Source organism: Canis aureus, chromosome 26 (genome assembly GCF_053574225.1).
Source record: "Canis aureus isolate CA01 chromosome 26, VMU_Caureus_v.1.0, whole genome shotgun sequence".
Classification (NCBI taxonomy): Eukaryota; Metazoa; Chordata; class Mammalia; order Carnivora; family Canidae; genus Canis; species Canis aureus.
In genome coordinates, this window is record NC_135636.1 from 23,445,326 (window position 1) to 23,471,846 (window position 26,521).

General features: G+C 42.6%; 1 protein-coding gene across 3 annotated transcripts in view; it reads left to right on the plus strand.

Annotated features, from left to right (window-relative positions):
- Positions 1-26,521, plus strand: part of DNAAF9 (dynein axonemal assembly factor 9) — a 141,422-nt gene that overhangs the window by 85,041 nt on the left and 29,860 nt on the right. For all 3 annotated transcript variants that reach the window (XM_077872384.1, XM_077872385.1, XM_077872386.1), the window contains exons 21-28: positions 1,223-1,326; positions 8,052-8,198; positions 9,288-9,376; positions 9,792-9,893; positions 10,171-10,288; positions 12,277-12,365; positions 14,018-14,176; positions 20,389-20,514. In XM_077872384.1, the coding sequence (XP_077728510.1) occupies positions 1,223-1,326; positions 8,052-8,198; positions 9,288-9,376; positions 9,792-9,893; positions 10,171-10,288; positions 12,277-12,365; positions 14,018-14,176; positions 20,389-20,514 (934 nt within the window). The remainder of the gene's footprint in view (positions 1-1,222; positions 1,327-8,051; positions 8,199-9,287; positions 9,377-9,791; positions 9,894-10,170; positions 10,289-12,276; positions 12,366-14,017; positions 14,177-20,388; positions 20,515-26,521) is intronic.

Sequence of the window (26,521 nt, forward strand, 5' to 3'; positions counted from 1 at the left end):
GGATGAGATCGGGGAATGAGATAGCTAAAAGGCTGATGAGATGCTGTAGTCCAAGAGTGGGTTCTAGAGCTGAAGATTTCAGAGGTCATGATGTTCTGGATGCTGTTTTATTGCTGTAGCATTGGAATTGTCCCTACAATCTCCAGAGCTTTGGGGCTACCTTCCTAGAGTTACAGCTCAAGGAATCGGTCCCTCTTCTTTGTCTTCTGTCCTCTACCTTAGCAGTTAAGATATTAATGATAGTATTCCCAAGCTTGTGCCTTGAGCTCCCAAGAAGAATTTTCTCTCTTCTGCAGATGTGAAAACAAAGAAAGGCTGTTAGAAGAATGGAAAGGATATAGCTTGGACCAGCTCCAGAGAACAGCTTTACCAAGAGTCTTACGGGGGCTCTGGGTGCTTCATTTAAGCCTCCAAAGCAAGCCTAGTCTTTTTTTTTTTTTTTTTAATTTATTTTTTATTGGTGTTCAATAGCAAGCCTAGTCTTAACACTTCTCGTCTTAACTATCCATCCTTTCTTTGGTCTTTCCCCTAGGGCCCCTAACAAGCTATTCTGTATAACCTTGGCCACCTAGGAAAAACAGCTCTCCTTAGACCTGAATCTTTGAACTGAAGAACGCACAACCAGTGTCCACATCCCACCCATCTTGCTTTTGTGAATGTAGAGGAGCAGGCCTCCAGTGTCTACAGAATCCCCTTATTGCCTAACTCAGATGTTCCTTTGCTGGCTACAGAGACCCTTAGGTCTCCTCATCAGTCCTTCAGCTGAGATGCTAGTGCTCTTTGCTGGGCTTTAGGTTAGGGACGTGGTATCATTATAGCCAAGGCACCTTCTGCCAAAATAGGACGAAGGAGAGTCTATAAACTCAGTGGTGGAGCAGACATACCCAGAGTCTTTTTGAGTGTGTTTCCCTGGAAGACAACCAAAAGTGAATGTGAATTTTGCCTCTCCCCCAGCAGTTGGTAGCTTATTCACTTGGTTTTTTTTTTTTTTTTTTTTTTAATTCTTAATGCAGACTCTGATGCCTCTTTTCTCTCTGAAACTCTGGGAGTGTACATTAGCTTCCCCAGAGCACAAGACTCAACATAAAAATTGTGTGACTTAAGCATCACAAATACGAGGCTCCAGTCACCAGTGTGGTGTGCCCTGGTACCTGCAAAGACACTGAGATCTGGCCCCTAGGATCCAGCCCTCCAGCTCTGACCGCCTCTCTTTTCCTTCCAGGGAAAGTGCACTTCTTCTCTAGTGGTCTTCTGTTTTTTCACCGTCATCACGGAAGTATCATCCTTTCCAAGGATCACATGAATTCCATTTCGTTCTATGATGGGGTAGGTGTGTTTTACCAGTCCATGGCTTTGACATTCAGAAGAATACTCACACCTCTGACATGAAAACCAAGTAACTCCCTGTCCCTCCTTCACCACCATGGGTTAGGGTATCAGGAACCAGCATTGCCCTTGAGGCAGGCAAGCAGGGAGTTCCTGGAGAGGCCTGTCTGCTTGTCACCTTCACTGCTCCATTAAGGACTTAGCTAGAGGGATCCACCCTCAGTGCCTGCCTTTGGCCCAGGGCGCGATCCTGGAGACCAGGGATCGAATCCCACGTTGGGCTCCCGGTGCATGGAGCCTGCTTCTCCCTCTGCCTATGTCTCTGCCTCTCTCTCTCTCTCTCTCTCTCTCTGTGTGTGACTATCATAAATAAATAAAAATTTAAAAAAAAAAGGACTTAACTAGAAAAGACTTCTGGGTCAGGAGGGCCAACTGCTACCTATATCCAATTAACTCATCCCCAAAAGGACCAGAAAGTAGGCTAAAGAAGGCCTCAAATGACCCCCTTCACACCCAGGGACACAAAAGCTCACCCACTTAAGACTGGGAAACTGTTCCTCTAGCACTGATAGGACTCCACTTACCCATTAGCATGAGAAAGAATTATAAGTGAACCAGAGAGAAGAGAAATGGCTCACTTTCCCCTTGAGGCCTCAGCCCCACCCACTGACACACTCAGACTTCCCCTCTACCTCTGTGAAAGTTCCACCCCCAGAACCATCCTTTAACTTCATCAGTTTATTTAACACTTTTCCCTCCCCTCACAAGGAAGAAAGCAGCTATGAGTTCTCCCTAGGCTGTACCTCTTGGCCAAGGCACAGCTCATCTCTCAGTATGACATCAGAGTGGAGGGCAGGCCCTCTAACTCTTTGGTTTCAGCCTCAAAACCAGCCTGTTTGGGAGCCAAGACAGAGACTAGGTAAGGTGGTTTGGTCAGATGGCTCCGAAAATAAGTTCTATGAACAATTCAGAGAAAATTTTTTCTTCCACATATAACCTACCACCTTAAAGGGTGTACAGAAATGCAAGCAGGCCAACGAGACAGAAACCATGGCTTTATTAGATGAAAACTCTGATGAGGGAAGAAAAGGTGATTCATTCAAGTTCTGGGCCAGTAAGTTAGCTAATTTGGGGCGGGGGGAATGGATTCTTACCTCATAATCAAAAATCAAAATTAACTTCTGATAGATTAAAATTAAATATTTTTAAATTTTACAAGAAGAAAGAGGAATATAAGAATATAAAATGAATATATATTAAACTTCCAGGGACAGGAAGACTCTGTAAGCTTAGAAATGATATAAGAAATTCTGAAGGAAAAGTCAGATTTGACCACTTAAGGATTTAAAAAATTGGGATGAAAAAAAAATAAATAAATAAAAATAAAAATAAAAAATAAAAAATTGGGATGCCTAGGTGGCTCAGTGGTTGAGCATTTGCCTTTAGTTCAGGTCATGATCCTGGGGTCCTGGGATCAAGTCCCACATGGGGCTCTCTGAGGGGAGCCTGCCTCTCCTTCTGCCTATGTCCCTGCTTCTCTCTCTCTGTGTCTCTCATGAATAAATAAATAAAATCTTAAAAATAAAAAAAAAAAAGATTTTAAAAATTTTGCCAAAAATTTAAATTATTGACATGTACTTTATATACAATTAACTATGCCCATTTAAAGTTTTGACAGAATGTATACACTCATGAAACCACTGTTATAATTAAAAACAGACAACTTTCATCACCCCTAAAGTTTTCTTTTTTTAAAATATTTTATTTATTTTTTCATGAGAGACACAAGAGGCAGAATTTAAAATATTTTATTTATTTTTTCATGAGAGACACAAGAGGCAGAAACATAGGTAGAGGGAGAAGCAGGCTCCCTGTGGGGAGCCGAATGTGGGACCTGATCCCAGGACCCTGGGATTACGCCTTGAGCTGAAGGCAGAAGCTCAACCACTGAACCACCCAGGTACCTCAGCCCTAAAATTTTTTAATACCCTTTTGCAGTTCCTCCTTCTGTCCACTTCTGGCTTTCTGTTACTAGATCAGTTTGCAGTTCTAAAATGTTATATAAATGGGGGTGCCTGGATGGCTCAGTCATTTAAGCATCTGACTCTTGATTTCGGCTCCGGTCATGATCTCAAGGTGCTGGAATGGAATCCTGTGTTGGGTTCCAGAATCAGCAGGGAGTCTGCTTGCAGATTTTCTCCCTCTCCCTCGAACCCTCCCCGTGCTTTCACATGTGCTTGCTCTCTCTTTCTCAAATGAATAAATAAATCTTTAAGTAAAATGAAGTTATATAAATAGGCATCATACATTCTATACCCTTTTAAGTCTGTCATTTTTCACTCAGTATAATGATTTTTAGATTCATCCATGTCGTTTATATCAAAAGTCTGCTCCTTTTCATTGCTGAGTAGTATTCCATTGTTTGGATATAACATAAAATTTATCAAACTAATTTTTTTTAAAGATTTTATTTACTTATTCATGAGAGACCCACAGAGAGCGAGGCAGAGACAAAGGCAGAGGGAGAGGTAGGTTCTTCGGGGAGCCTGATACAGGACTCAATCCCAGGACTCTGGGATCATGCCTTGAGCTGAAAGCAAACGCTCAACCACTGAGCCACCCAGGTATCCCTATCAAACTAATTTATGATTTGAAACTCTAAAACGTCAAAGAATTTATTAAAAAGCAAAAAAATAAACTGGATAAAACATTTTTGGTGATTAAAACAAATGAGTTAATATTTCTTTTCCATGAAGAACTCTGTCTTTATTAACATGAGACTAGTTAACAGATATATGGAAGTATATCAGAGACAGCCTCTCACTACTATATATAACAATAAATTGGCAAAAAGTCAATAAAAAGGTCCTGTTGGCAAGGAGAAATGTAATACGAATTTCCAGCCATAGGGGAGGCTTTAGAGTAATGTAGAATACAATCTTTGAAAATATTTACTGATAGTTTGTAGCAAGTTGGCAGATGCTGATACCACTGATCAGTTTTGACAGAATGTATACGCTCATGAAACCACTGTTATAATTAAAAACAGACAACTTTCATCACCCCTAAAGTTTTCTTTTTGTATTTTTATTTATTTATTTATTTATTTATTTAATTTTTTTTATTTATAATAGTCATACAGAGAGAGAGAGAGAGAGGCAGAGACATAGGCAGAGAGAGAAGCAGGCTCCATGCACCGGGAGCCCGACGTGGGACTCGATCCCGGGTCTCCAGGGATCCGTGTCCTGGGCCAAAGGCAGGCGCCAAACCGCTGCGCCACCCAGGGATCCCTAAAGTTTTCTTTTTTTAAAGATTTTATTTATTTATGATAGTACCATAAATTTATGATACTATTATGATACTATCATAAATTAAGTTTTAAAACTTAATTTAGTTTTAAAAGCAAGATACAGAATTAAAAAAGAAGATACAGAATTAAAAAAATAGTATTTTATACTGCCTTAAAAAAGCAATTAGGGGATCCCTGGGTGGCTCAACAGTTTGCCGCCTGCCTTCAGCCTGGGACGTGATCCTGGAGTCCTGGGATCAAGTTCCGCGTCAGGCTCCCTGCATGGAGCCTGCTTCTCCCTCTGCCTGTGTCTTTGCTCTCTCTCTCTGTGTCTCTCATGAATAAATAAATAAAATCTTAAAAAAAAAAAAAAGAATTAAGTAAGTGAATAGGAAAAAAAGACTAGAAGGAAAACTACTAAAATGTTAGTTCTGGTTGAGTTTAGGCAATGGGACTTTGACTTGATTTTTTTAATCTCCTCTATTCTATTTACTACTTTTTCAAAATTTTAATTAGTGAACATGTATTACTTTTATAATGAAAATTTAGGGATTCCTGGGTGGCGCAGCGGTTTGGCGCCTGCCTTTGGCCCAGGGCGCGATCCTGGAGACCCGGGATCGAATCCCACGTCGGGCTGCCGGTGCATGGAGCCTGCTTCTCCCTCTGCCTGTGTCTCTGCCTCTCTCTCTCTCTCTCTCTCTGTATCTGTCATAAATAAATAAAATATTTTTTAAAAATTTATAATGAAAATTTAAATGTTAAAAGATCCTTTTCCCTAAGATCAGGACCATGACAAAGATGCTCATTTTTGCCATTTCTTTTTTTCTTTTTTTTTTTTTTTTTTTTTTTTTATTGTTAAAAGAGTTTAGGGCAGCCCGGGTGGCTCAGCAGTTTAGCACCTGCCTTCATCCCAGGGTGTGATCCTGGAGACCCGGGATCGAGTCCCACGTCAGACTCCCTGCATGGAGCCTATTTTTCCCTCTGCCTGTGTCTCTGCCTCACTTTCTCTCTCTCTCTCTGTGTCTCTCATGAATAAATAAATAAAATATTTTTTAAAAGATTTTAAAAGAGAGTAAGAGAGAGAGATCACGAGCAGTGGGGTGAGGGGCAGAGGGAGAAGTAGACTCTCTGCTGAGCAGGGAGCCTGATTCAGGGCTCGATCCCAGGATTCCAGGATCATGACCTTAGCCAAAGGCAGATACTTAACTGAGCCACCCAAGGGCCCCCATTTTTGCCATTTATATTCAATATAGTATTGGAAGTTATAGCTAGAGCAATTAGGCAAGAAAAAGAATCAGAAGGCATCTAAATTGAAAGGGAAGAAGTTCTCTCTTCACAGATGACATGATCTTACATGTAGAAAACCCTAAAGATTCCACACAACAAAACTGCTAGAATTAATTAAATGATTTCACCAAAGTTGCAGGATACAAAATTGACACAATAAAATCAGTTGCACCCTAGCATTGGCCAATCTGAAAAAGTAAGAAAACAATTCCATTTACAGTAACACCAAAAAGAATAAATTACTTAAGAATAAATTTAACCAAAGAGGTGAAAGACTTGCGCACTAAAAACTACAAAACAAAATAGAGAAGTTCTAGATAAATGGAAAGACACCCCATGTTCATAGATAGAAAGACTTAACATTGTTAAGACCACAGTTCTACCCAAAGCAGTCTACAGATTCAGTGCAATTCCTATCAAAATTCAGTGGTATTTTTTACAGAAATAGAAAAATCCATTCTGAAATTCATATGGAATCTCATGGTATCCCCAAATAATCAAAATAATCTTAAAAAAGAATAAAGTTAGAAGACTCACACTTTCTTATTTCAAAACTTACTACAAAGCTACAGTAATTAAACAACAGTGTGGTATTGGCATAAAGTCAGACGTATAGACCAATGTAATAGATCAGAAATAAACTTTCACCTGTGTAGCCAAATGATTTTCTACAAGGGTGCCACGGCCGTTCAATGGGGAAAGGACAGTCTTTTCAACAAATGTGCTAGGAAAATTAGACATCCACATGGAAAAGAATGAAGTTAGATCCTTACTTTATGCCATATAAAATTAACTCAACATGCAGCATAGGCTTAAATGTAAGAGCCAACGCTATTAAACTCTTAGAAGAAAACATAGAAATAAAGCCCTCGTGACCTTGAAGTAGGCAGTGATTTCTTGGATATGACACCAAAACACAACAAAAGAAAAAATATATAAAAACTTATGTGTATCAAAGTACACTATCAAGAAAGTGAAAACAGAGTACCTGGGCAGCTTAGTTGGTTAAGTGTCTGCCTTCAGTTCAGGTCATGATCCCAGGGTCCTGGGATGAAGTTCTGCATCAGGTCTCTGCTCAGCAGCAAGTTGACTTCTCCCTCTCCTTCTGTGATCTCTTTCACTCTCTCTCTCAAATCAATTAATTAATTTTTTAAATAAGAAAGTGAAAACAAACCCACAAAATGGGAGAAAATATTTACAAATCATGGTTCATCTGGCCGGCTTGGTAGAGCATGTGAGTCTTGATTCTGGGGTCATGAGTTCAAGCCTCACATTGGGTATAGAGCCTACTTTTTAAAAGAATCCTGGGGGGCGGGGAAAAAAAAAGGAAAAGAATCCTGGGCAGCATGGGTGGCTCAGCAGGGGCAGCCTGGGTGGCTCAGCAGTTTAGCGCCACCTGCAGCCCCAGGCATGATCCTGGAGACCCAGGATCGAGTCCCATGTCGGGTTCCCTGCATGGAACCTGCTTCTCTCTCTGCCTGTGTAAATAAAATCTTAAAAAAAAAAAAAAAAAAAAGATTCCTGTATCAGGGCACCTGGGTGGCTCAGCATTTGGGCACCCAGTTTGACTTTGGTTCAGGTCATGATCTCAGGGTTGTGAGATCGAGCCCCGCATTGGTCTCTGTGCTTGGTGGGGGTCTCCTTGAGATTCTCTCTCTCCCTCTTTTTTCCTCCCCCCCCCCGCCATTAAAATAAAAAAAAAATTTTAGGTTTTTATTTATTTATTTATTCATTCAGAGAGAGCGAGAGAGAGGCAGAGACACAGGCAGAGGGAGAAGCAGGCTCCATGCCGGAAGCCTGACGTGGGACTCGATCCCGGGTCTCCAGGATCACACCCCGGGCTGCAGGCGGCGCTAAACCGCTGCGCCACCAGGGCTACCCAAATTTTTAAAGAATATATATCTGATTAGAGATTGATACCATAGAAAAAATTTTGAGATGACTTTTTCAGTTTAGTAGAAAAGACCCTTGCACTTCCTGTATCTCCCCTAACTGGGTATTGGAAAGCACATCTATCACTGGACCCCAGTGAACCACTTAATGTGAAATAAATTACAGTGAAATTCACCACACGTGTTCTGACAGTGTTGTGAGGGTTAGTGTCATGCAAATAATTTTTCTCACTGATGCTCCATCTTTTTCTCTTCAGGATTCCACAAGTGTTGTTGCTGTCCTTCTGATAGACTTCAAAAGCTCATTGCTTCCTCATCTCCCAGTTCATTTCCGTGGATCAAGCAATTTTCTGATGATTGCCCTTTTCCCCAAATCAAAGATATACCAAGCATTTTACTCAGAGGTAACACCAATCATCAGCAAAACAAATACTACTTTTTTTTCCCTTAGGAGTTTCGATGGTAAGGCCACATCTCAGGACTAACAATGAAGTGATGAGAGGTAGAACTGGGAGGGCTGATAGAGGTGGCTGCTTCTAATCCCCTTGGGTCCTGGAATGGTGCTTTTGTTATCTCTCATTTGAGAGATGAGAACCTAAAGGAACTTAACAAAAGGCTTTTTAGCTGCTAAGACAAATCTTTGTCCTTTTAAATCCTAATTAGACACCTTTTTCTTTTAGCTACTTTATTGAATTATTTGGCCCTATCTGCTGGATCAGAGCTCTCTACCCTACCCTGGTCTCTCCCTTCCCATGGTTTACAGGCCCTCCCCTTGTTAATGGTCCCACCTGGCAGGCTGCATGTTATAGGCAATTCCATACAGATTGCATAAGTGAGGGAGCTTACCAAGAATTATACAACCCACTTGGAGACCAAGCAGTAGCCAAAGTTAAACAGATGGCCAGCCTCATGACTGCTGGCAGTGCTCAGAAAGATCTGATTACAGCAGCTTGTGAGGAGACAGTATCCCTCTCTCAGGCCAGATTGATGGAACACGGAAGAGAGAAGAACTGGCCTGGCTACAGAATGGCATCTCAGGCTAGGCCTTGTCTCCTTCTTACTGCCTACTGGTCCTTCCTACCTTTATGTGCTTATCCTTTCAATCCAGGAGCACATAGAGACAGCCCTTTTGATTCTCTTCAGTCATCCCTCTGCCCCTAGGCAGGACTTGTGTGAACTGCTCCTTCTGGTCTTGTCCCCAGGGAAGAACATGCCTCTGCTGCCAGAACAGTGTTACCTGACACCTTTCTCCATGCTTCCTGGCCTCTAAAGAAGCAGAATCCCTAGGAGAGGAACCCAGAAAGAAATTCTAGTTTTGAAAAATACAGAACAAAATTGCTCCAGGCCTCTATTTTTGAAACAAACTTGTTTGTTATGATGGTTTTTCTCTGTACTGACAGTCTAGATTTTCAACAACCATCAAATCCCCATGTGGATTCCATATCCTGTTGTTGGGTTTAAAGTGTTCTTTGCTCAAATTCTGTTTTGTTTAGGTCTTCTCCCCCTGGCAACAGCAGGCTAACTCAGGGCTGTCTTTAAAAGTGATCCAGGAAGATGGATTATCTGTGGAACAAAAGAGATTGTAAGTGGCTGCCTTCAGTGTTTATGCTTGTTTCCTTAAGCTGTGTGTGTCTGTTCTCTCTGCAGGACAACTTATGTAACACAGGGGTCTTGGCTTCTGAAAGGGCCAGCACAGTCATTTCAGTGCTGCCACTTGCAGGTAGCCAGTGCCCTTGGGGAAATAGAAGTCAGGAGAGATGAAATCCACCAAGAATCAGAAACCCATAATATTACCAAGGGTTTCAGGTGAAACTTCCTCCGTGCACACACCAATCATCACATACTAATGCCGTATTGTATTTAAGTCAGTGAGATGCTTGTTTTGGAAGTGTTGACTCTGTCACGGGACCCTGGCTTGAAAGCATCAGAACAAGTTATGTAAAGTATGTATGCTATAGGGAGATGGAGTTCTAATCTGTGAACTTTTGATATTCCAGACACTCCAGTGCCCAGAAGCTCTTCAGTGTCCTGAGCCATTCTACTGGGGAGAAACAGAGTCCTCTAAAACTACTCCCAGCCAAACTTCCAGAGCTAGACTGGTGAGCTCTGGTTTTCTATTTATAGGTATTTAATTTCTGGCTTTTGAAATGTCAGAAACCTCAGTGTTGGTCCTTTCTAAGCTCCTTTTTCTTCATAGCTTCTTAGGGATCAGCATAAAAGGTAGTAGTGACATACCATGTACAATTTTATTCTGTAGAGAGAATCTCTAAGGTTTCTTTTTTAGCAACAAAATAATGACTTTCTCATGTAAAAGAACACATGCAGGCAGGCAAGGCTGGTGATGGTAACATAATAGCATTGTCGTTGATTTTCTAGGTTTCTTCAGCATTTTGCCATCAGCAGCATTAGTCGGGAGCCAGTAATGAGAACCCATCTCCCTGTTCTGCTGCAGCAAGCTGAAATCAACCCTACTCACCAAGTAGAAAATGACAAGGTACAGCAGCTCAGCAAATATGCTGGGAATTCACAGGAAGATAATCCTAATAGGCTGCCCTTGGATCTTCTTTGTCAGTTAACAAAAAGAGCTCCGGTGGAATCCCTTTTGTAAGACTCTCCACCTCCTAGGGTATTGGTAGAATAATACACATGAAACCTGCTCTATACAATGAGTATGTACAGGCGTCTGCAGTGTCCCCAGCCAAGTCCCTCAGCAGCCATAAAAGCCTGGCACCCCTGGCTGTGTCTCCCCTGGCTTCTCCATGTCTTTCAAATTCTTGCTCAGTGCTCTCATGCTGTCAGCTTTTTCTGTTTGTGACAAGGACTTACCTGGCAGTAGGTGACACATTGAAGTTAATAAGACGAGGAAGGGCCTTATTAGTTGGCCTTGCTGGCATCACTAGAGTAAGGTGATACTTCATAAATATTGTCTTCCCAAGAGTGGATTTTAATCCTCTCCCATCTTACATGCCTCTTCTCCTTACCCCTCCCACCATTTCTTCAGAACCAGATGTCATAAGATGCTCAGAGAGGGCATTTATTTATATGCAAACCTAGAAGACAGCTGCAAAAGATAATAGGAACACTGGGGTACCTGGGTGGCTGAGTGGTTGAGCGTCTGCTTTTGGCTCAGGTAATGATCCCGGGATCCAGGGATCAAGTCCCGCACCAGGTTCCCTGCAGGGATCCTGCTTTTCCCTCTGCCTACGTCTCTCCCTCTGTGTGTGTGTGTCTCCCTCATGAATCAATAAATAAAATCTTTAAAAAGAGAGATAATAGGAGCACTAAGCATGTAGAAGCCTTGATTTTCCCTTAGGCAAGAGTTTAAAAATGAAAACGTCTCCCAGCTGTATTTTATTAAAAGGGTGCTATAGAACTGATCTGAAAGTAAGGTATCTGGCTCTAAGCACAGATGCTTTGATTTGAGAGGCAGGGGCCTGGGTGCCGAGGAATAGGAACCAAGGTAAGGAGGAGATAAAGAAAAAGTTTCAGGGATCCCTGGGTGGCCCAGCGGTTTAGTGCCTGCCTTTGGCCCAGGGTCTGATCCTGGAGACCCAGGATCGAGTCCAACGTCGGGCTCCCTGCATGGAGCCTGCTTCTCCCTCTGCCTGTGTCTCTGCCTCTCTCTCTCTCTCTCTCTCTCTCTCTCTCTCATGAATAAACAAATAAAATCTTAAAAAAAAAAAAAAAAGTTGCATGGAGTATAGTCCAAAGGGGCAGAAAGGGACACAGAGTAGGGGCCTGGTTGGAGGGGAATAAGAAGAACTTCTGGTTCCCAGAAAAGAAGAGGGATCCTCAGCCATCTCTGTACTGAAGTGAACTAGCTCAAGTGATGAGTGCCACCATGCTGAGCTTTAGTCTGAGTTATCTGTGACCTGGCCTGTTCCTGGTGAGTCTTTTATATTGTGAAAGAAAACACATGCTTTGTCCTTTATGCCAATACCATTCAGGGATTGCAGGGTTCCTTCCCTCCCTTCCTCAACCCCTGTCAATACCATTCAGGGATTGCACAGTCCAATCTGCTCCTCTTCTGCTAGTCATGACTCAAGAGTGCTTCCTACACTCTGTTTCCTTAGGACAGATTGGGCAGCCAGATGGAAATATCCCCATGCCACTCCTTCGCTGAGCTTACTTACCACACCAGTTTAGCCTGTGGCATTTTGTCTCAGACCTCCTTTCTGCCTAGTGTTTTCTGTTGTATTTTAACTGATCTAGTCAAACCTGCTCTGTGGAAATTGTATTAGTAACACTACATTGTATATGGTGTTTGCTATTCTAAGCACTTTACATATATTAACTCATTTAATCATCACACCCACCTTGCAAGATAGGTTCTGTTATTAGCCCAAGGTCACATAGCTAGGAGAGTACTGGTGCTGAGTTTCAGACCCATGGAACCTGGCTCCAGAAATCAATTCTCTTAACTTTTCACACAATGCCATCTCACAGTTGAATGACAAACCCACATAACTTTTCTTTTTGTAGGTAATTATCAGCATTGTAACTGGCCTCCCAGGCTGTCATGCTAGCGAGCTCTGTGCTTTTCTGGTCACTCTGCATAAGGAATATGGCAGGTTAGTATGGCTGCTGCCTTTGCTTTGGGGAAAGGGATACTTTGCCCGGGCCTCATAGGGACTGGGAAACCTTCAACATGTACTGGCTTTTGGTGTGATTGGTGTCAGCATAGTAGCCAATTAACATATTTGTGCGGAGCACTTCCTGTATGTCAGGCACTGTTCTAAGTGTGGGTGACAAATGAAACAAACGGACTAGAAAGTCTCTGCCCTTGTGGAACTTACATTCTAGTTTGGGAATACTATTAACCAGATAAGGAAAGTAGTAGCAGCTAGTGCAAAGTGCTATGGACAAAACAAAGCAGAAAAGAGAGTAGAGGGAGTGCCGAGCTGGGGGAGGGATTCCAGTTTTAAATTGGGGGCTCAGGGAACGTCTCACTGAGAAGGGGACATTTGAGCAGAAGCCTGAGGAAGGGCAGCCCCAGTGGCTCAGGTTTGGCACCGCCTTCCGCCCAGGGCCTGATTCTGTAGACCCGGGATCAAGTCCCATGTCGGGCTCCGTGCATGAAGCCTGCTTCTCCCTCTGCCTGTGTCTCTGCCTCTCTCTGTGTGTTTCTCACATGAATAAATAAATAAAATCTTAGAAAAAAAAAAAAAGAAGCCTGAGGAAATGAGTGAACCTTTGGAAATCTGGAGACGAGCACCGTAGAGCACTTTGCCAGCACAGGCAAAAGCCTGAGAGTGTGCCTAGTCAGCAGGGCAGTTCAGGACCAGGGTGATTAGAACTTGGGAGATGCTGGTGGATGTGATCTGTCCCTGACCACAAGGGGACTGCGTCAATTCCAGTGTAGCTAGGACATGTCGGCTTAGGGGAAATTGAGGAAATCATTTCATCCATCACTTTCATATGGCCAGCAGATTATTAAACAACCCTGGCTAACTGAACAGACATTTATTTATTTATTTATTTAGTTAGTTAGTTAGTTAGTAGTTTTAACTTATTCATGAGAGACACAGAGAGAGGCAGAGACACGGGCAGAGGGAGAAGCAGGCTCCATGCAGGGAGCCCGACATGGGACTCGACCCTGGGTCTCTAGGATCACGCCCCTGGCTGAAGGTGGCACCAAACCGCTGAGCCACCCGGGCTGCCCTGAACAGACATTTAATATCTAGTCAGTCTATCTTGAAGTAAGGCATCCTGCAGGAGGCTGTAAAGAATGGAGAAGATGGAAATCACCTAGAAGTTTGAGAGTTCAGAGAAATTTGGGAGGCTGGACAGGTTTTAGATGCTAGGGAAATATTGGGCCTTATCTAAATACTAAGTAGCTAGCCAATTCCTCCCTCATATCCATTGCTTTTGTTGTAGAAATAATCTGAATTCTTCACCCTTCTCACTGCACCAGACTGAAACCATTTTACTGGATAGTCCTTCAGGAAATGACTGCCTGGTCAGGGGTCTTTCTCCACTCCAAAGTCTGATTAATGGTCATGTGCTTAACCGCTGTGGCAAGGCATTTCCTATCAAAAGTTCCAGTGATAGTGGTTTCAAGATAATGGAGCTCCCCAGCCAGTGCTAGGATTGCTTTCTCCTGTGCAGGGTTACTGGGCAGAATGTCTGTAGGACTTCTGGTCACATTTGTATCCACTGGCTGAGCCTGTGGGGCCAGGCCATCAGGTGGCCCCCACACTGAGATTATACTTGCCATTTCCAGGTGGATGGTATACCGCCAAATCATGGACAGCTCCGAATGTTTTCATGCTGCCCACTTTCAGAGATACCTTGCCAGTGTCCTGGAGGCCCAGCAGAACCGCTCTGCCCGCCAGTCAGCCTACATCCGCAAGAAGACCCGACTGCTGGTGATATTACAAGGGTGAGTACTAAAAGTCTTCTGCGGACAATGGGGTGTGATGATGACCTTGCCATTACTGTTATTTGTACACAGCTAGCCTAGGGCATAGAACAATCTCTACATATTCATGATCAGAGTCTGCACCACCCAGAAAGACCTTAGAGAAGTAAAGACTCTGGTTACTGTCTTGTGGCCCAGAGTGACTGCTATAGCTTGCACAGAAGTTTTAAGTTTGGTTTCAGGGCATCTGGGTGGCTCAGTCAGTTAAGTATCTAACTCTTGATTTTATCTCAGGTCATGATTTCAGGGCTATGAGATCAAGCTCCACATCAGGTTCCACACTGGGCATGGAGCTTGCTTAAGATTCTCTCTCTCCCTCTCTCTCAACCTTCCCCCTCCTCTAAAAAATTAAATTAAATTAAAATTAAGTTTGGTTTCAGTATTATGGTATCCCCAGAAGGTAGAGAATTAGAGAAGAGATTTTCAGGGCAAGAGTTTTTGATAATTCTCATAACAACAGTAAACCCTAAGCCTCTTCCTTTGCCATCTGTTTTAGTACTTCCTCATGTGGAGTTGCAGAGACAGCCCCCACACTCTGCAGTCTTGAGCCCCACCATCCCCAGGATGGCTGGTCCAGAAAGGTTTCTTGGGACCATCAGTGGGGAGCATAAATAGTCCAGCTGGGCAGTGGGGGGGGCTCCCTGTGAGGACAGGTTTGACAGAGTGAGTACTAATACTTTAAGGACCCTGGCTACAAGGAGCTTACCTTGATCTATTCTAAGGCCTTCCAGGGAGGAGCCCTGTGCAGGCCCACCACTTACCAGGCCCAGAGGAGAACATGCCAGGTCAGGAAAACACAGGCTATGGGTCTTCACAATGGCTAGTAATACAGAAGCTTTTGGCAGTTCTCACAAAGTGCTTTTATGCTATGCTGTGTTTTTTGTGCTTAGAATTACTATTTGCAGGGATCCCTGGGTGGCGCAGCGGTTTGGCGCCTGCCTTTGGCCCAGGGTGCGATCCTGGAGACCCCGGATCGAATCCCATGTCAGGCTCCCGGTGCATGGAGCCTGCTTCTCCCTCTGCCTGTGTCTCTGCCTCTCTCTCTCTCTATGTGACTATCATAAATAAATAAAAATAAATAAAAAAAAAAGAATTACTATTTGCAATTGGCTAATTGTTTCCAGTAAAGAGTAGGCCCAGATCCAAAGCCCTATTGAGTCTCCTGGGTGGATGGTGAGAAATGGAGAAAAGCCAGGCTGATGGTCCTGAGGCCACAGGTGGGCAGGACAGTGTACCCACCAGGCCATCATTTCTCTCTTTCAGTCCTTGGGCTTCCTTTCTCAGATCTTTTGTCCTGCTTATGGTCCAAGATCTTTTGTCCTGTCCTGCTTACATGAAAGCCACAGAGCAAGAGTCAAGGCTTGAAACCACTTGTGTATGTATTGTCATTTTTAAAGTAGGCTCCATGCCCAGCTTAGAGCCCAACACGGGGCTTGAACTCACAACCCTGAGATCAAGACCTGGGCTGAAATCAAGAGTCAAATGTTCAACCGACTGAGCCACCCAGGTGCCCCAAAACCACTTGTTTTCTTCTGGTTTTCCACTGCTTCTAATGGTCAAAGGAATGGATCGGCCCCTGCTAGAGTTGAGTCATTAGGGATGTGGACCTAGAATCAAATTCAGCAGTTTGACATTGTATAGCTAAGGGCATCGCCATCTTCTGTCACTTGAGAGAGCATCATTGACTCCTTGTCTCTGACAATACTCATCTTCAAGTGTCAGGTGCATTGGCTGCTCTAGATTGCAGTGACAATGTGTGGCTAGCCCCATCTGGTACTCAGACCCAGCCTTGCCCAGTTGCAGTTCCAGGATGCTAGGGGACCTTAGACTTCCTGAAGGACTCAAGTGGAAATATCAGCTAAATGCTATGGCTCTCGCTAAGACTCCTTTTACAGGCTGGGCCCATTCTCTTGAGGCTCAGCAGGGAGCTCATGGCAACCTCCTTTTTGCATCTCTTTGGGGCTGGACCTTTAAGCCCAGTATTCAGAGGTTGCCGGTGAAGGGAAACTCCAGAGGCTTCTCCAGTTAAGAACTGTATTTCCTAAATGCGACTTTTATCTTCATTTATAGGATTCTTGGGGGAATGCTATGGTATAGGGCAGAGTTTTCTTTTGCCCCCAGAGTGTCTTGGTTCTGTTTGGCTTTCTGTAGCCGTAGCGGTTGAGCTTTAACATCCAGTGGAGTTGTTGTTTTTAAAATTAATCTATTTTGAAATGATAAAATTTTAGAAATAGAGGACATATTGGTGGTTGCCCAGAGTTAGGGATGGGAATGGGAGGCAGGAGGCATGGTTATAAAAGCAGCACAAGGGATCCTAGTGGTGTTTGAACTGTTCAGTGTCTTGACTGTGGTAGTAGATGTGGATATAGGAACCTATACAGGTGACAAAATTGTCTAGAATTTATGTGCAGGCATGCACACACACAAAAAAAACCTGAAGAAATCTGAATTTTTAAAAATGAACTTTAAGGAATTTAAGGGATTGTATTTCTTTATACTCCAGAATGTTGTAAAATCATTCTTTAAATTATTTAAAACATTTAAAAACAAAGTCTCTCTCAAAACAAAAATTGAATTAATCTAAAACACATGCCCAAATTGTAGGCTTAGGTTGCAAACATAAAACAGAGGCCAAAGGACACCTGAATAGGATATCTGTTGTTTAAAAAGAAAGTTAAAGTCCTGCTGGGGTTTTGTTTTGGTTTTTGTTTTGCTTTTATTTTTAATAAAGAGACAACTGACAAGAAAGAGGCAAACATGAAAAGCCAGGTTTTTTTTGCCTTCATCCTGCATTTGAGACAGTTCAGACACAAGTGATCAAGTACAAGCTCTGGTAGCTGGAGCAATGTGCTTCCTTCTGTAGTGAGGGCTGTTTCCTCTTGTTTGGAGGCCCGGGCCAGGATGATTATAGAGCAAGGGCTAGGGAGGGAGAAAGGGCCTAGCAGCCTCCCTCTCTTAGCAAGTATAGTGAATGACCCCGAGAGCCTCTTCTCTTGCCACAGCAGTTCCTGGTTGCAGTGCCCAGGTGCATCACCTACATACGCTGGTCTCACCAAAGACTTGGGGGCCTATTTTCTCTCCCATCCTTTTCCATTAAATAGAATGCTCTGAGGGATCCCTGGGTGGCGCAGCGGTTTGGCGCCTGCCTTTGGCCCAGGGCGCGATCCTGGAGACCCAGGATCGAATCCCACATCGGGCTCCCGGTGCATGGAGCCTGCTTCTCCCTCTGCCTGTGTCTCTGCCTCTCTCTCTCTCTCTGTGACTATCATGAATAAATAAATAAAATCTTTAAAAAAATAAAAAAATAAAAAAAAATAAAAATAAAAAAATAAAAGTTTAGAATGCTCTGAAAACCCAGGAATTTTCTAGCCACTCTCTCTAAAGAATAACCCCTGGTATTAAAATGACCAAAATCTGCAGGACTGGTAAATCTTTCAGTTCTTTTCTTCCCTAAGAAATGAGTCTCTAGGCTCATACCAAACATAGAAAATGAGAAGCTTCCAAAATTTATTTTTAGAAGAGGGGGAAAGCTAATGCTTAGGAGCAAAACTGGGGCACTTAACCAGGATAGTTAAATCTGGTAACATGACCACAAAGAGTTTGGGGCAGTATAGACATCATTCAGTCCTGCCTAACAAGTGTGCATAAGGCCTGGAAGTGCAAGCAGTGTGGGGGCTCTACTGAATCCGGGCCCAATGAGACACTGCACAACCGAGAAATGGAACCCCATGTTGCGATACACACCATGCCTAGGCAGGGAGAGAAACCAGGGAGCAGAGAGCTCATTCTAACAGCTCCCTGGGTGGCCCAGCAGTTTAGCACCTGCCTTTGGCCCAGGCTGCGATCCTGGAGTCCCGGGATCGAGTCCCGCGATGGGCTCCCGGCATGGAGCCTGCTTCTCCCTCTGCCTGTGTCTCTGCCTCTCCCCCCCAGCACCTCTCTCTATGTCTATCATGAATAAATAAATAAAATCTTAAAAAATAATAATAACAGCTCTCTGGCTGCTGGGCCCTCATGGGGGTGCTCTAGAAGCAGGCACACCCTATTCTTGATTGAAGCACTGCTAGTTGATCAGGACTGGGGCAGACCTGGGGGTTGGGATGTGAATATTGTAGTCTGGGGGAAAGCCAAGTACCATTTTGCAGATGAGTTATTTATAGGAACTCAGGAAATGGTTCAGGCAGGCTATACCTATCCCCCCAGCCACCACCACTAGCTTCCCAAGGGCCCAGGGTAGGACCCAGGCCCATATGATCAGCAAGGCTGCCTTCAGATTTGCCTTCCGTCCATAGGAATAGACCTTTTAAAAAAATTAAAAAAAAAAAAAAAAAAAAAAAAAGGAATAGACCTTTTTAGTGATAGGCTAGATCAGTTGGGAAAATGTGCTCTACAAGGAAAAGAGTGGAGGCCCCTTCTTGGAGTGGCCATGGGTCTATCCAGGATTGAACATCCAGTTCATTCATCTGTCCTGCTTAGGCACCACAGATAATACCATTCAACAACTACTTTACATTATTACTGCAGAGACAGACTATGAACACATGAATGAGAAAATACAGTGTATGTAGCTGATGTTCAGTGCTATAGCGAAGGATTGAGGTAGGAGCAGGTTGTGCAGAAGGAGGGTTGCTATATCACATAGGCTATAGGAAGTCAAAGGATACCTCTCTCATAAGATGCCATTTGAGCAGAGACCTGAAGGAAGCAAGGGAGCAAGCCTGGCAGACATTTGAGGAAAAGAGCATCATAGGAGAGGGGACAGAGAGTTCCAGGGAGGAAGTATGCCTGGTATGTTCAGGGAAGAGCCAGGAGGTCACAGTGGGTAGATTCAGGTAAGGGAAGGAATAGTAGGAGGAGAAACTCCTTGCGGTTTGGGAATCAGATCATGGACAGCTGTGGGGGCTGTTGTAAAGGCTTTAAAAGCTTTGATGCTGAGTGGGACGGAAGCCACTCACTCAGTGGCTTAGCACAGTAGGATTAGCACAATCTCTCTGGCTTCTCTGTTAAAAACAGGTTGGGCAGGGGCAGGAACAGAAACCAATGAGGCCAGTGAGGAGGCTGTGGGGTGATCTGTACAAGAAATAACCATTTGGATCCAGTAGTGGAGAATGTGAGCAGCAATCTCATTCTAGTTATATTTTGAAAATTGAGAAAAAATTAAGTCAGTGATGACTCCAAAGTTTTTGGTCTAGCAGCTGAAAGAATGAGTCCCCTCTGCTGAGAAGGACAAGGCATTGGGAGGAACAGGCATGGGGAAATTGTATCATGAATATGTTAAGTTCTAAGAAAAAAAAATGTTTTTAATATTTTATTTATTCATGAGACACAGAGAGAGAATCAGAGACATAGGCAGAGGGAGAAGCAGGCTCCCTCTGGGGAACCCAATGTGGGACTCCATCCCAGAACCAGGATCATGCCCTGAGCCGAAGGCAGACGCTCAACCACTGAGCCACCCAAGCGTCCCCTAACTAAAAATATTAAATTGGCTCTGGAAGTCTGGAATTCGGAGGAAGTTCCAGGCAGGAAATACAAATGCAGGTGGAGTGGGGCACCTGGATGCCTGAGTGTTGAGCATCTGCCTTTGGCTCAGGTCGTGATCCCAGGGTCCTGGGATTGAGTCCCGCATCAGACTCCCCTCGGGGAGCCTGCTTCTTCCTCTGCCTATGTCTCTGCCTCTATGTGTCTCTGGTGAATAAATAAATAAAATCTTAAAAAAAAAAATGCAGGTGGGGTTTGACATGTGTCTGCTGACCTACAGGAGTGTATCATGGTCCCCATTTCTCTCTTGTCTGCGTTTTCTATGAGGTAGAAAGAGAGAAAAAGATATTAAAGGAAATAAGCCAACAGAGGAGCTCCTAAATTGATTGGAAAACAGGCCTAAGGACACCACGTCCCATCCTTAGAGCACCAGGGTCATCTACAGGCTTCTCTTTATTCCTGGAAGTGGTGGGGGATTTTCCACTTAATTCTTGCAGAGTTAGGAGTGCTAATGAAGTTTGAGAATGCAAGAACATTGTAGAATGCAGGGAAGGGCTCTAAATCATTAAGTGGTTGACCCCAAGGAACCCAGTCACAGGCTCCTCCTTGTAGTTTTCCTTCCATGCTTGCCCAATTAGCCCCTCAGCATTCTGCAGTCACAGTCAATAAACCAATCTTTTTCTTTTTCCTCCCAGCTACACAGATGTCATTGATGTCGTCCAGGCCCTGCAGACCCATCCAGACTCCATCGTCAAGTCCTCCTTCATCATTGGTGCCATCACAGTGTGCGTGGAGCCCCTGAGCTGCTACATGGAACACAGGTACAAACTTTGGATCCTCTACAGCCCACAGGATGTGGTGGGTTTAAGTGTACAGAAAGTGATTTTCTTCCACCCACCAGAAGGAGACACATCTTAATGTGTGTTTGTGTTTTGGAACGTGTTAGTCTACCTATGTACAATGAATACTCAGTTGTTTGATTAGTGCTAGGTTCTCAGAAGACACCTATAGACCAAAGCCTCTCACCACTTTGTGCACTGAAAAGTTGTCCATCTAGGCAGTGGGACTTGAAAGAACTTCTCCCAGAAAGAAAGAATGTTCATGACCACCTTTTCTTTCCCTCTTTACTACAGGGGGTATGCTTGGTTTCCCATGGTACTCAGAGTATCTCAGAGATAATTTTTCCTGTGGTGAAGGTTTTTTTTTTTTTTTTTTTTCAGATTTATTTGTTTATTTGAGAGAGAGAGAAAGAGAGAGTATGAGCAGATAGAAGGGCAGAGAGAGAGGGGGAGAGAGAGAATCTTTTTTTTTTTTTTTTTTTTTTTTGAGAGAGAGAGAATCTTAAGATGACTTTCTGCTGAGGGGGGAGCCCACACAGGGCTTGATCACACAACCCATGAGATCACGACCTGAGTTGAAATCAAGAGTTGGCTGTTCAGTTGACTGAGCCATCCAGATACCCCTATGGTTAAGCCATCTTAAAGTTGTCTTACATCAGTTAATGACATTCATTCTCACTGCTAATAAGTGAGCATCTGCCTCTTGGTTTCAGCTCAGATCATGATCTCAGAGTAATGAGATCCAGCCCTGTATTGGGCTCTGCAATCAGTGAGGTGTCTGCTTGAAAGATTCTCTCGCTTTGCTCCTTACCACACTCGCATGCATGTGCTCTCTCTCTCAAATAAATAAATAAATCTTTAAAAAAAAAAAAAAAGAAAAGAAAACTGGGCAATAATATACCCATAATCTAACTAACTCAGCATCATTTTTGTGAATTCCTTGCCTTTTTTCTCCGCATTTTTTTACAGTTGTATACATATAATTTTATATTTTCCTTCTTAGATTAACATAAACATATTCAGTAACTTAACATATGTATGTTCTAGTATCACTGTGGTAATTGCATTTTGATTAATTATGTAATTATATGTGTGGATATACATGCTTGTCTTAACAGTTTCCCTGCTGTTAGGCACATAGGTTGTCTCCAACTTTTCTCTATTATAAATAATGCTGTGGGAACATCTTTATCCATATAAATTTCAGATAATTTCCTTAGGAAAGGTTCTTCAAAGAGATACTAATTAATGATATGATCAGTTTTATAACTTTCTTTCCAAGTTTTTATTTAAAGATGAACTAAAGGGCACATGGTTGACTCAGTCAGAGGAGCATGCACCTCTTGATCTCAGGGTTATGAATTCAAGCCTCACATTAGGTGTAGAGATTACTTAAAAATAGAATCTTCTAAAAAAAAATAAAGACGAATTAAAACAGAAAGATGTTTAATGTGTAACTAGATACGAACATTTTTAAAAGGTAGGAAAAGATAGTAATAAGCAAACAACAGATGGAGGTTAATAAAAAAAAAAATAGGGACACTTGGGTGGCTCAGTGGTTGAGCTTCTGCCTTTGGCTCAGGTTATGATCCCAGGATCCTGGGATTGAGTCCCACATCAGGCTCCCCACTGGGAGCCTGCTTCTCCCTCTGCCTGTGTCTCTTCCTCTCTATCTTTGTCTCTCATGAGTAAATAAATAAAATTTTTAAAAATATAAAATAATAAAAAAATTAAGGAGAAGAGGAGTTAACAGGGTAGGTGGGAAGAGCTCAAAGAAGAGATATAAAAGATCTGGGGAAATGGGATCTTCTTGGGGTGATGTAATGTTCTAAAATTGAATTGTGATAGTTGCACAATTCTGTAAATTTACTTTTTATAAACCATTGAAATATACACATTAAAATGAGTAAATTTTATGATATGCAAGTTATACCTGAATAAAATGAAATGATTGGGGGGACAGAAGAGTTTAGCTAGCAGAAGCAGGTGGAAAATGCACTGCTAGAGCCCTAGAAAGAAAACAAAGATAGTGGAACACCTGGGTGGCTCAGTGGTTGAGCATCTGCCTTCACCTCAGGGCATGATCTTGAGGTCCTAGGATTGAGTCCCACATCAGGAGCCCACTTCTCCCTCTACCTATGTCTCTACCACTCTCTATGTGGGTCTCTCATGAATAAAGAAAGAAAATCTTAAAAAAAAAAAAAAAACTACTATGGCAATGAAAATCTCAAAGCAGTGAGAAGTAGAATAGACACTGCAAAAACTTAAGTCTGTGTCAGAGCGCCTCAAGCTTGAAAAAATAACAAAATGAAGAGGAAAAATCAGCAAAGAAATGAAGATCATTAGAGAAAAGAGAGGGACTATAAAATATAGACTTAGCTTTTGTGATGCAGATACCCATTTCTGTTTAATGTTTATGAAATGTTGAATAATGAGTGTGCCAACATATGAGGAATAAGGGTCCTTAAGAGAATTCAAATGAAGAAATAAATGAGAAATATATAAAAGGACTGAAGATGAGCATATAATCTAAGTATAGAAATAAGGCTATATATCATGTATAAATTAGGGTCATGGGATATAAAAATATAAGTAACAAAATCATGGGTGTTAGGAATATGAGTATACTAATTTCCTTGTTTTTTTCATATTGGAGACCAAAAGTATTGAGTCAATAAGAGTTACTGATTTGCTCATTTTTTAGAAATTAATGAGAAATTTCCAAATTTACCTTTGAACTCCTTCCAGAAAATAATTTCAGTAGTAGCTTACTAATGACCTGTTGGAAAACTAATGATTAGTCCCTGTCCATGGGCTATGGGGCTGTTATATTCCATGTGCAAGAGATTCATATGAAGTAGAATAAGAGAACTGTGGCACCCATGGCCAGTATTAACCATAAAATTTTTTTTTAATCTTTTTTTTACATGGCCATCTGTGGAAATTTAAAGTATGGCCACAGGCGCCGCCTGTAGCCGGGTGTGATCCTGGAGACCTGGGATCGAGTCCCATGTCAGGCTTCCTGTATGGAGCCTACTTCTCCCTCTGCCTGTGTCTCTGCCCTCTCTCCCTCTGTCTCTATGAATAATAAAATCTTTAAAAAAATAAAGTATGGCCACAGCAAAAACATCCCCTTCCATCAAGAGTTGAAGAGTTTTGTTTTTCTTTTTTTAAAGATTTTTAATTTAGGGCAGCCCTGGTGGCGCAGCGGTTTAGCACTTCCTGCAGTCCAGGGCGTGATCCTGGAGACCATGGATCGAGTCCCGCGTCAGGCTCTCTGCGTGGAGCCTGCTTCTCCCTCTGCCTGTGTCTCTGCCTCTCTCTCTCTCTCTCTCTCTCTCTCTCTGTGTCTCTATGAATAAATAAATAAAATCTTTAAAAAAAAAGGTTTTTAATTTATTTATTCATGAGAGCCACAGATTGAGAGAGGCAGAGACACAGGCAGAGGGAGAAGCAGGCTCCATGCAGGGAGCCTGACGTGGGACTCAATCGCAGGACTCCAGGATCACGCCCTGGGCTGAAGGCAGGCACTAAACTGCTAAGCCACCCAGGGATTCCCCGAAGAGTTGAAGAGTTTAATCTACTTTTTATACTTTGAATTTGGGCTTGGGCATATGAGTTGCTTTGAACAGTGGGACATCAAAAAGCAAGAAATAAGCAAAGGCTTAAAAAGCATTTACACATTTGGGTTTTCCCTCTCTTGCCTCTAAGAGCTGAGACCACCATGTAAATAAGCCTGGGCTAGGCTGATAGAGGGTGAGAGATCATGTGGAGAAATAGGCCTAGCCATCCATTCCTCCCATCTGAGCCGAGGCCCCAGTTGGTTATGCGTGAGACCATCTTAGACCATCAACCCCAGCTGAGCTGTCCAAGCCAAAACAACTGCCCATTTAATCCACAGAATCATGAGGAACAAATACATTGTCATTATTTGAAGCCACTTTAGTTTTGGGGTTATTACATAGCAACAGTGTAGGAAAATAGGTACATGCATACAGTGTTGATAGAAATATAAAATGATATAATCTATTTGAAGACAAAGTTGACCATTCCATTGCTGGAATTTTGTATAATTATATTTATACAAATGTTCAAAAACGTGTGTGTGTGTGTGTGTGTGTGTGTAGGGGAGTTTGTTTCAGATGGAATTCTTAATTCCCAACAGTAGAGCCTACTCCAGTATGTTTTAATGGAAAGGGATTTACCAAAGGACATTATAGCTTGCAGAGTCTCCAGGACAGCCAGGCTATATTGGCTAGGCAGCCAGGGAGCAATGCTCAAACCTCTTAGGGCTGCCCTGGTAAGGGGGATACCCAGCCACTTCCTTCATGAGAAAATGGGGTCTGCTTATTCATCCTCTTAATCACCTTGCTCACTGCCGTTGGGAGTCTTGTAATAATCTGGTTAGTGGAACATAGGTATGTGCTTACACTACACTGCAAGAAAGGCTGGAAAAGTAGTTTTGTGTTGTTTACAAAAGAGATGGACTTCCTAAGTTCAAGCCTAGGAAAGTTGTTTAGAAATACTGACCAGGCTGAAACATGACAGATGTGCTCTGCAATATTCAAAACAGCACCGTTTATAGTATCAGAGCGCCTGGCTGGCTCAGTTGATAGAGCATGTGACTCTTGATCTTGGGGTTGTGAGTTCAAGCCCACGTTGGGTGTAGAGATTACTTAAAAAATAAAAATCTTTACTAAAAATATCCCACTGTTTAGGGGTGCCTGGGTGTCTTAGTTGAATGTGCAACTCTTGATTTCAACTCAGGTCATGATCTCAGAGTTGAGATCGAGCCTGCATTAGGTTCTGCACTCAGCATAGAGTCTGCTTGTCCCTTTCCCTCTGCTCCTCCTCCCACTCACACTCTCTCTAAAATAAATAAATAAAATCTTTTAAAAAAATACTATCATGTCACAGAACTGGAGATAATCCAAATACTCATTAGTAACAAATTGGTTAAATTTGGGGATAGTCATATAATGGAATACTATGCAGGCATTAAAAAAAAATCAAGTAGAGGGGATCCCTGGGTGGCTCAGCAGTTTAGTGCCTGCTTTCAGCCCAGGGCATGATCCTGGAGTCCTGGGATCGAGTCCCACATCCGGCTCCCTACAGGGAGCCTGCTTCTCCTTCTGCCTGTGTCTGCGCCTCTTTCTCTCTCTCTCTCTCTCTCTCTCTCTCTCTCATGAATAAATAAATAAATAATTTTAAAAAATAAATAAATAAAATTTTAAAATCAAATAGATTTTTATGTACTAATGCATAACAACGTCCACAATATTTTGTGAAGTGAGAAAAGTAAATTGTCAAAATAATATGTATTTTTTTAACGTTTATTTGTATGCACAAAGGAACAATCTAAGAGGATACATACCAAACTGTTAGTGGTTCCTTCTGGGAAATGGCCACTTTCTTGGAGGCAGGTTCTGGATAATGAGTAAACCATTTAATATTTCGTAGTATGTATTTTGCTTTTTAAAATAACTTTATTGGAATATAACTCACATACCATAAAATTTACCCTTTAAAGTATATAATTCAGGGGCTCAGTTGGTTAAGCATCTGAACTCTTGATTTTGACTCAGGTCATAACTCAGGGTCTTGAGATCAAGCCCCGTGGTGAGCCCCACGTTGATCTCTGCCTTGAGCGTGGAGCTTGCTTAAGATTCTCTCTCTCCCACTGTACCTCCCCCCAACCCTGCTCGTGCTCTGTCTCTATCTTAAAAAAAAAAGTATACAATTCAGTCACTCCCCATTTCTTCTTCCTCCCAACCCCTGGCGGCTATTATTAGTCTATTTTCTGTGAATTTGCTTATTCTGGACATTTCATACAAATGTAATCATGTAACATGCAATGTTTTGTGTCTGGCTTTTTCACTTAGCAAAATGTTTTCAGGGTGCATACATGTTTTAGCATGTGAGTAACTTCATTCCTTTTAATGGCCAAATAATATTCCATTGTTGGGATATACCATATCCTATTTTTTTT